The sequence below is a fragment of the Myxine glutinosa genome, unplaced genomic scaffold, assembly GCF_964187855.1.
Source record: "Myxine glutinosa unplaced genomic scaffold, kmMyxGlut1.1 SCAFFOLD_2461, whole genome shotgun sequence".
Classification (NCBI taxonomy): domain Eukaryota; kingdom Metazoa; phylum Chordata; class Myxini; order Myxiniformes; family Myxinidae; genus Myxine; species Myxine glutinosa.
The window spans coordinates 20,422-30,065 of record NW_027618555.1 but is presented as its reverse complement, the minus strand read 5'-3'; the positions used below and the strand labels follow the sequence as shown (position 1 = coordinate 30,065).

Sequence of the window (9,644 nt, the reverse complement as noted above, 5' to 3'; positions counted from 1 at the left end):
AGACCAAACGGTTCCAAGTGTGCTCCCACATTTTGCATCGTAAGACTACATCTGGGAATGCTGCACATAGGTTGTACAATTTCATGCTTTAGTACGTGAGGAAAGTTCATACCACACACCATGTCAGCTCACACTTCAATTAAGTTAATTAGTCTGCGTTGCAGAGGCGCTTGTGTAATCCTGCGACAAAAGGCGTTTGTGTATCATCCCTGAGCTATGCCACTAATGCAGTGGAACCCCACTGTGGAGAAATGGAGGTAAATAGAGTATCGAGGTAGTCGTCACCGTGACTGCAAATCCGCAGATTCAACTGTGACTCAGATACTCATCTCGAAGGCACACCACGGCTCCACGGTGCAAAGGTGAGAGCTAATGCTCAAAGCTCGACCCTTCATCGATGTATGGGATTTCTGAATTGTCATCCAAGATGGGCTGAGAGTGCCTCCAAGAGGTTTTCTCCTCTTCTCTTCGCTCCTTCTCTCTTTCCATGAGGGCAGCTACGCTGGCAAGAGAGTGACGCCCTGCCCTGCTTCGCCGCACTGAGCTGCTGACACGAAGCATCACGGGGACAGACGCACCAATGACCCAAGAGGACAGTGCTGGACCTGGAGGAATAAAATGGGTTACAGTGCATGTAAATGCTTTTGTTTGTTTGTATAAAGTGTCAAGGATTGCGGAGGAACGAGAATACACTACAGATCATGGCATGACAGAATGAAAAGAATAGGAGAAAGAGAGAGAGAAAGCGAGAGAGAGAAACAACAACAAACAACAACATGCATTTTAAGGCCATTTTCCCTGCTAGAGCGGGGGTTAGCCTTGCGGTCCCCATGACAATCTTCTCCATTTTGCCCTATTTTCTGCATCTCTCCTTGTTAACCCCCTTGCCCGCATTTCGTCTTCCACCATATTTAGCCAAGTCTTTCTCGGTCTTCCCCGTCCTCTACTTCCTTCTACATTCATTTTCATCACTCTTCTCAACCAGTCACTTTCATCCTTCCTCAACACATGACCAAACCATCTCAACCTGTTCCTCTTCACAGCATCAATCACAGGCAATATTCCCATCATCTTTCGCAATTCATCATTTGTCTTCCTCTCTCTCAACGATACTCCGCACATCCACCGAACCATACACCTTTCCCTTCAGCTTCAACGACACTCCCCTCCTCATCAGCACGCCACTCAGTTCCCGAAACTTCTTCCATGCACATCTCACAACCTCACAACATGCATCTAGCAACCGTTGCCGAGTCTGATCCACCTTCTCCATTCAGCATGTCTCCGAGGTAGCAAAATGTTTTCACACCTTCCAGTTTCACGCCGTCTCCAAGATCCAACTCAACATTTCCTCCATCTGCAGCTCCCTCTGTGCACACCTTACATTTGAATGTAGTTGCCGCACTGGTTAATGACCCTCTCAGACCACTACATTTTTGATGAACCCACTCAGCGCACATTGTACATTGAATGGAGTTCACTCCGACACCCTTCCTGCACACAGCACATGGCCACTTCCCAGTTCTTTCCACCTCACCACATGCTTTACCACTTGCCATCACCTTCGTCTTTCCTATATTCACCTTCAGACCTTTTGTCTCCATACATTCCTTCCACTTGTTCATCTTTTCCTTCAGTCCATCCATACCTTCCGCAATCAACACCAGATCATCTGCATACAACAACTCCCACGGTAAACCCTCCTTTACGTTCTGAGCCAGCACCTCCATCACAGCTACAAATAGTAGTGGACTTAGTACCTACCCCTGATGCACTCCCACCTTCACCTCAAACTCACCACTGTTCCCGTCCTTCGTCCTTACATCTGTGCGCGCTCTTTTGTACATTGCCATCACTACTCTGATCAACCATTCCTCCACTCCTAACTTCCTCAATGCCCATGTCAATACTTCGTGTGGAACCCTATCGAATGCTTTCTCCAGATCAACAAACCCAAGAAACAACTTCTTCCTCTTCTCCATGTACTTATCCTGAAACTGCCTCACAATAAAGAGCGCGTCTATCGTTCCTCTTCCTGGCATAAATCCAAACTGCATTTCGTCGATCTTCACCTTCTTCCTTATCCTCCTCTCCAACACCCTTTCCAATACCTTCATTCCATGCTCCAATAACTTTATCGCTCGGTACGAGCCACACTCCAGAGGGTCACCTTTCCCCTTGTATAGAGGGACGAGGGTACTCAGTTCTCAATCCACTGGATGCGGCCTTCTTTCACCACCAGATTACAGATCTGTCATTCTCTTCACACCCCAACTTCCTGCTGCCTTCAACATATCTCCCACAACTCCCGTCGGCCCTCCCGCTTTTCTACTCTTCATTGCTTTTATCGCTTCCTCAACTTCCTTCTCAGTTATCTTCTCTGCCGGTCCTAAAACTGGGTTACTCTCGATGTTGCCATCCCATTCATTCTCTGTATTCAACAGCATTTCCATATATCTTTTCCATCTTCCTTTAATGCCATCTGGGTCCACAACGATTTGTCCCACTTCATCCTTCAAACAAGTCACCCCCATCACATCACACCTCTCTTTCGCTATCTGCTTTGCAATCCTGAATACTGCTCTATGACCCTCATCCGAATCCAAGCGTTCTCCGAACATTTTCCTCCATCCCTCCTGCGCCTTTGGTACCTCTTTCCTTGCAGCCTTCTTGGCTGCCTTATAACTTTCATGCTCTGCTTTTTCTGCTCCCGTAACCTTCGCCTTCTGCCACTCCTTGAACTTCTTCCTCTTCTCGTCCTACCACACACATACCTCACCAACGGCTCCCAACAGACTATCTTTCATTGACATCCAACCACGTTCAAGCTCAACCACATCATCCTCTACCCTACTCAGCCTCTCTTTAAATGCCTCCCTCATGGTCACCTCTTTCAACCTCCACACCTTCATTCTCGGTTGGTACTTCACCCGCCGAGCTCTCCTCGCACCTTTCACCCTTATGTCACAGACAACCAAGTGGTGCTGTGAAACAGCCTCCTCCCCCAGGATCACCTTTGTGTCCCGGAGGTGCCCCCATCTCGCCTACGCACCATCAGGTAGTCAACGGTTGTCGTCGACCCACCTGACGTGTATGTAACAAGCTTATTATCCTCTTTCTGGAACTGAGTATTACAATTCAACAAATCAGCTCCATCAGCAAACTCCAAAATCCTTTCACCTTCTCCATTTCTCACACCATATCCGTAACCCCCATGAACTCCCTCAAAACCGTCCATACTCCTTCCAACATGTCCATTTAGGTCTCCTCCTACCACAACAACTTCCTCATCTTTCACGTTTTCCATCAGCTTCTCTATCGCACACCAGAACTTGTCCTTCTCTTCATCGCTCAAGAAAGAGAGAGAGAAAGAGAGAAAGAGAGAAAGCGAGAAAGAGAGAAAGAGAGAGAGAGAGAGAAAAAGAGAGAGAGAAAGAGAGAAAGAGAAAGAGAGAAAGAGAGAAAGAGAAAGAGAGAGAGAGATCAAGGGATACACCAACATGATGGTTGAGGAACACAACAGAGGGAGACTTCGAAAAATAAGGGATGTGGGGAAAAATGAGAGCAATGGAAGGTCACAGTGGGTGAACAAGATTGATCCAGCCACAAACTCTCAATCATCTTCATCGGCGGAGGCATAAAAAATAGCGACAATGCCCCCACACTCACCAGGTAGAACCAAGGGTTACTCTCCAAAAACATCCAAAATTCTGTTGTATATTTTTGAAAGCCCGCTTGGAGTTTGCAAAAAAGCACCAAAAGGACTCTCAGACTGTGAGAAACAAGATTCTGTGGTCTTTCACGTGTCTTTCACTGAGGAGAGGCTTCCGTCTGGTCACTCTGCCATAAAGCCCAGATCGGTGGAGTGTTGCAGTGATGGTTGTCCTTCTGGAAGTTTCTCCCATCTCCACACAGGATCTCTGGAGCTCAGCCAGAGTGACCATCGGGTTCTTGGTCACCTCTCTTACCAAGGCCCTTCTCCCCCGATTGCTCAGTTTGGCCAGGTGGGGAGGCAACTCCAGGCAGAGTCCTGCTTGTTCCAAACTTTTTCCATTTAAGAATTATGGAGGCCACTGTGCTCTTGTGAACCTTCAATGCAGCAGAGGTTTTTTTTGTAGGCTTCCCCAGATCTGTGCCTCGACACAATCCTGTCTCTGAGCTCTGCAGGCAGTTCCTTCGACCTCATTGCTTGGTTTTTGCTCTGATATGCATTGTCAGCTGTGAGACCTTATATAGACAGGTGTGTGCCTTTCCCAATCATGTCCAATCAATTGAATTTACCACAGGTGGACTCCAATCAAGGCTGGAGAAACGTCGCAAAGATGATCAAGAGAAATGGGAGGCACCCGAGCTAAATTTCAAGTGTCATAGCAAAGGGTATGAATACTTATGTCAATCTGATATTTCAGTTTTTTTTTTTAAATAAATTTGCAAAACTTTCTAAAATCCTGTTTTCTCTTTGTCATTACTAGGGCATGCCCGTACTATATCTATATCTAAAATTATATCCCCCCCCCTCTATTTACATGAAATGGTTTGGTCCAAAGCGAACGGCTTGCGAGTACGGTGACATCCCCCCCCTCTATTTACATGAAATGGTTTGGTCCAAAGCGAACGGCTTGCGGAGTTTGGTAAAGAAAAGAAATCGCCATAGCGTGCCCAAACGCGCAGGAAAGCGAAAGAATCGCAAATTTAAGGAAATGCCCGTACTTCCGTAAGGAAGAGAAAAAAAATGAAAAGGAAAAACATTCCAAACCGCGAGGGAAAACAACACGGCACGTCGACACAACAACGTGTCCTGTGATTGGCCGTACGTGGCTGCCAGTAGCTGCCCCCAAAAAAAAGCTTTCACCGTCCGGCGACTGAATTTAAGGGGAAAAATAAAACGCTCTTCGCTTAAAACAACACCCTTCGCTCTGACTGAATTGGGACAATGTTTTTATGTTTTTAATTGAATTACTATCCGTAATGGCGCACACTCTCACGGGAGCTCCGGAAGGTCGTATATCGCAGTTACGATGAATCGCAAATTCGTTTTTATTAGTTTTATATTAGTTTTAAAACATAGTTTAACGCCAACATAGCGCCAACATAGTTTGCAAACGTGAAATAAATGAATACGCTCTCAAATGTGCCGTCCGAGGCAGAGTGTGTTCGCCACGTTCGGCACACGCGATAGCTCGCTGCTCTCTGATTGGTTGAATCGTTTTTTGGACATAGCTCGGTAAGTAATTGTCCGATTAATATGAAACCTTGAAAAGGCACATCCTCGGGTCCCCAGCAATATACATGGCAAGTTTAAAGTATATCGGACCCGTGGTTGTCGAGAAACAGCGGTCACAGACAAACAAACACACAGAGATTACTGGAATTATGGATAGATGGGGTATTGAGTGTAGATTGATGAGGGAAAAAATGAATTTAAACGATTTCAGCATAAGGCTGCAACATAACAAAATGTGAAAAAAGTGAAGGGGTCGGAATACTTTCTGAATGCACTGTAAATCAAAGATGGCAATATCGAGTATGTGTGGTCACCTTTTAACCTTTTACCACCTTTTAAACGTACGTACCATTTTAAAGTTTATGAAGACACATTCATGGTCTTATAGCACGAATGAATGAATGAATATGAATGATCGTTTTAAGGCATGGCTGGCGGACTCCATGCATGGCTGGCGGACTTCCTCTCTGGTCGTAGTCAACGTGTGGCCCTGAATGGGTTTCTCTCATCTCCTCTTCCTGTTCAGGCTGGAGTTCCCCAAGGTCGTGTTCTGGGCCCTGTGCTTTTTCTGGTCTTCATCAATGATCTCTCTGACTCTCTTGAAAATCCTCTCTATCTCTTTGCTGACGACTCTACTCTCTGTCGCTCCATTCCTCATCCCTCAGATCGGCAGTCTGCAGCCTCCTCACTCTCTGCAGACCTGGACAAAATCACAGACAGGGCAAACAAATGGAACATGTCTTTCAATCCTGATAAATCTCACACTCTTACGATGTCTCTCCGAAAAGACCGACTGGACAACCCTCCCATCCACTTTCTGAATAATCCTCTCCAAGAAGTTCTGTCACTCAAGCTTTTGGGTCTCACTATTTGCCATGATCTTTCCTGGGAAAACCACATTTCAAATCTGGCCTCCAAAGCCAGTCGCCGACTGGGCATCCTCCGTCGTGCGAAGTCCTTCCTTGGCACACCTGAGCTCCTCACCACATACAAGGCTTTCATCCGCAGCTCTATGGAATACTGCTCTCCCCTCTGGTCTGGTGCTCCTGCCTCACACCTAGCTCGTCATCACGCTGTTGAAACCAAAGCGTTCAGAATCATTGGAATCTCCCGCGATGAAGCTAACTCCAAGGGCCTTTCACTCACTCACCGCAGGCAGGTTGGTGGTCTTTCCGTCTTCTACCGATTCCTCTCTGGCCTTGCCCCCCCCCAGCTCTCTCTGGGCTCTGTCCCCCAAATATTCCTACAGGTCGCACAAGATCTGCCTGCAACCCTCTTGTGGTTAAACTGCCAAAATCAAGACTTTCTGCTCACCTTCACTCCTTCATTCCTCTTTTCTCCCGCCTCTGGAACAAACTCCCTCACTCTCTTCAATCCCACTCCACCCTCCAGGTCTTTAAAACAGCTGTTCACCACCATCTCTTATCCTCCCCCATCCAAAACCTTGATCTTTTCTACCCCCGCTAATTTCGGTCCCCTTGTGTTTTATACCTCTCCCCCCCCCTCCCCCTGCCTCCTCCCCCCCAAGCCCTCTCCCTCCCACACTTCTCCCTGCTCTCAAATGTTGTGGTTGTGTGCTTCCCCTTCTCTCCCCATCTTGTCTTCCGTGCCCTCTTTTTGTATATTTTGTTTGTCTGGTTGATTTGTTTGTGAAATAAATGTTAGCTCTTTCACGAGCCTCGATTCAGCATACAAAAAAAAAAAAAGAAAAAAAAAAAGAAGGCCATTTTCCCCGCTAGAGCGGGGGTTAGCCTTATAGCACGAATGTATCGATTAATTACCAAGAAATGTATAGAACCATAATATACAAAAAAAACACTGCACTGACAGACTAAATATTTCATAATATGCTTACTAGTAATCAGTACGCTGAATGAGGATGTTGTTTGTCGCCAGCCAAGAAACACGGGAGGTTTAGCCCCTTGTGCACACGAGGAAGCAGACAGCCGTGCGATGCTTCATGTTGCTGATGTAGCCAAACAACACAACACTCTTCTCATCCGTACTGTGGACAGTGATGTAGTTGTTCTGGCAGTGTATGTATATAAAAAGCTACAAGTGACACTGGATGCTCTATGGGTGGCGTTCGGCACAGGCAAGCATATGTGCATGGTACCAGCTCATGATATCTCAGCTGCAATTGGTCCTGAGAAGTCCATTGCTCTTCCAATGTTTCATGCCATTACTGGGTGCGATACGACCTCTTGCTTTGCTGGCAGAGGAAAGAAGACTGCTTGGGATACATGGAGCATGTGCCCTGAGGTTACAATGGAGTTAATGAAGCTGATGGAACAACCACAAAATGTCAGATGTTGATGCTATTATTGATGTTCTGGAGAGATTCGTCGTACTTTTTTTATGACCGAACAAGTTCTAAACACCATGTTGATGAGCTCAGGATCGACCTATTCACACGGAAAGGCAAAGACGTGAGCAACATTCCACCGACCAAGGGTGCTCTACTTAGGCACACTAGACGAGCAGTATACCAGGCCGGTCACATCTGGAGTCAGGTGCTTGAAGCAAAGGTTACGCCTCCACAACCGGACGGATGGGGATGGACTCGTAGTAGTGATGGAAACTGGGATGTTCTTTGGAGCAGTCTTCCTGAAGCCAGCAGAGTTTGCAGAGAACTTATTCGATGCGGTTGTACCAATGGCTGTCGAACAAACTGCAAATGCACAAAAGCAGCCCTGCCGTGTACAGCTTTGTGCGAATGTGGGGGTTCTTCCCATGATTAGTTCATGTGATATCTGGCATTTCACATTTGATGGTAAACCTAACTGACTCATGGCACATTGGTATCTACAACAATAAGTAACTCGGCTTCGTATTCGTATTCGTTTTGACTGTTATTTTTTTAATAGCACTATAAGTTTAATTTATGGTACATGTATCTTATATTTCATCAATACAAAAAGCAATACAAAGACCACCAAATGTTGTGTCTCTGTAAACTGGAAAAGGGCACTTATGTTCCAAAAGTGGTACAAGACGTGATCACACAAACTCATAATTGCCTTCTTTGAATTCTATGACCCCAAAAACCTATATATAGGCACCAGAATTAAGATTCTAGGCCTCTTGGTTGTTGAGTTATATAGTATTTTAGTATTAGACATATTGTCCCAGCCCTACTTTGTCATAGGCCAAAACTGGGATGGCACTAGATCTATTTTTTCTTGTAATGGCCAAGTGATGATATGTACCAAGTTTGATGCTTTTATCAAAAAGTGAACGATTCTTCCCCCGATCCGCTCTACTACAAGCCCGATGGTGGTTTGGTACCTCACTTCCTTTGCAAGCCGCACAATCCGAGATATCAAATAAGGATGTGTCGGAGCACAGACTACGTCCTAATGATGGGTGTAGGTCTCACGAAGTCTTGGCGCATTATGCCAGGAACCATTGCAGAGCAAATCTCGAAGGTGCTCGGCCATCTTCGGCAGCGGTGGTGCTGGGCCAGTGATATTGATCCTGCGGCACCGGTAATCCATCTCCTCAAATGGCTTCGCCCTATCGATGCCCAGGCTGTTGTTTGGGCCAGGCCTGATATAGGTGCCAGTGTTGAGAGACAGAGACAGAGAGAGAGAGAGAGAGAGAGAGAGAGAGAGAGAGGCAGAGAGGAAGTACCCCACCCCATCTTCTTGCAGTAGGGGGAGGGGAGTCGGCCCAACATCACATTGCAGCAACACCTGGGTGGACCTAATGGTCCAGCTCACGTGGCTATTATCCCAGGTGGCTTGGATTTCCATAAATTAACACATGCTGTTCCATCCAGAGAAAGCTACATGAAGCAACGAAGAAAAAAAAGCTACACAAGGTAAGCCCGTTGCTGTTTCAAACCCTACCCGGGTTCTTCTACAGCTGCAAACATTGACAAGTAGTACATGCCTGACAATCCCAAGGAAGTAATATTTTCAGGTTTAACATCCAACTTCTACATTTCCATTCACCAAATGAAATCAGTACAACAACATTACCTACCTACTAAACATACTACAGCAAAGGGGAGGTGGGTGTAAGAGACATAACCTACTCAGAATTGAGGTGCATTCGTCGAGGAGGCTCTCAGAGCTATCCGTGTTTCCTACAGAACCACCTTCATCATCAGACACCAGGGGCTCCAGCATCACCATCCGCAAAGTGAGTTCCTCCCTGGTGTTGGACAAGCAAACAAATAAACATATTTTTTTTAAACTTTGAAAGTGAAAAATTAATCAGAAGGCAACTTTGCTTCATCAGTAATTAGCTTTGAAACACTTGTGAAAAATTCTGGGAGGATGTCCTTAAGTGATGGTGAGATCAAATGTTGGCATGCAGCTGGTGAGACCTCATGACATTTGATATTTGCAGTAATGTGATGTCCCCACCCTCACCTTGAAATAGTATTTAGCACCTGGTACATGATGCCTGCACA

General features: G+C 46.1%; 1 protein-coding gene across 1 annotated transcript in view; it reads right to left on the bottom strand.

The window, feature by feature from the left end:
* Positions 1-369: 369 nt before the first annotated feature.
* LOC144889304 (unconventional myosin-IXAb-like) overlaps positions 370-9,644 on the bottom strand; it is a gene marked incomplete at its 5' end in the record, with an annotated part of 28,168 nt that continues 18,893 nt past the window's right edge. Inside the window, 2 exons of the mRNA XM_078769418.1 lie at positions 370-605; positions 9,264-9,382. Of these exons, the coding sequence (XP_078625544.1) occupies positions 370-605; positions 9,264-9,382 (355 nt within the window). The remainder of the gene's footprint in view (positions 606-9,263; positions 9,383-9,644) is intronic.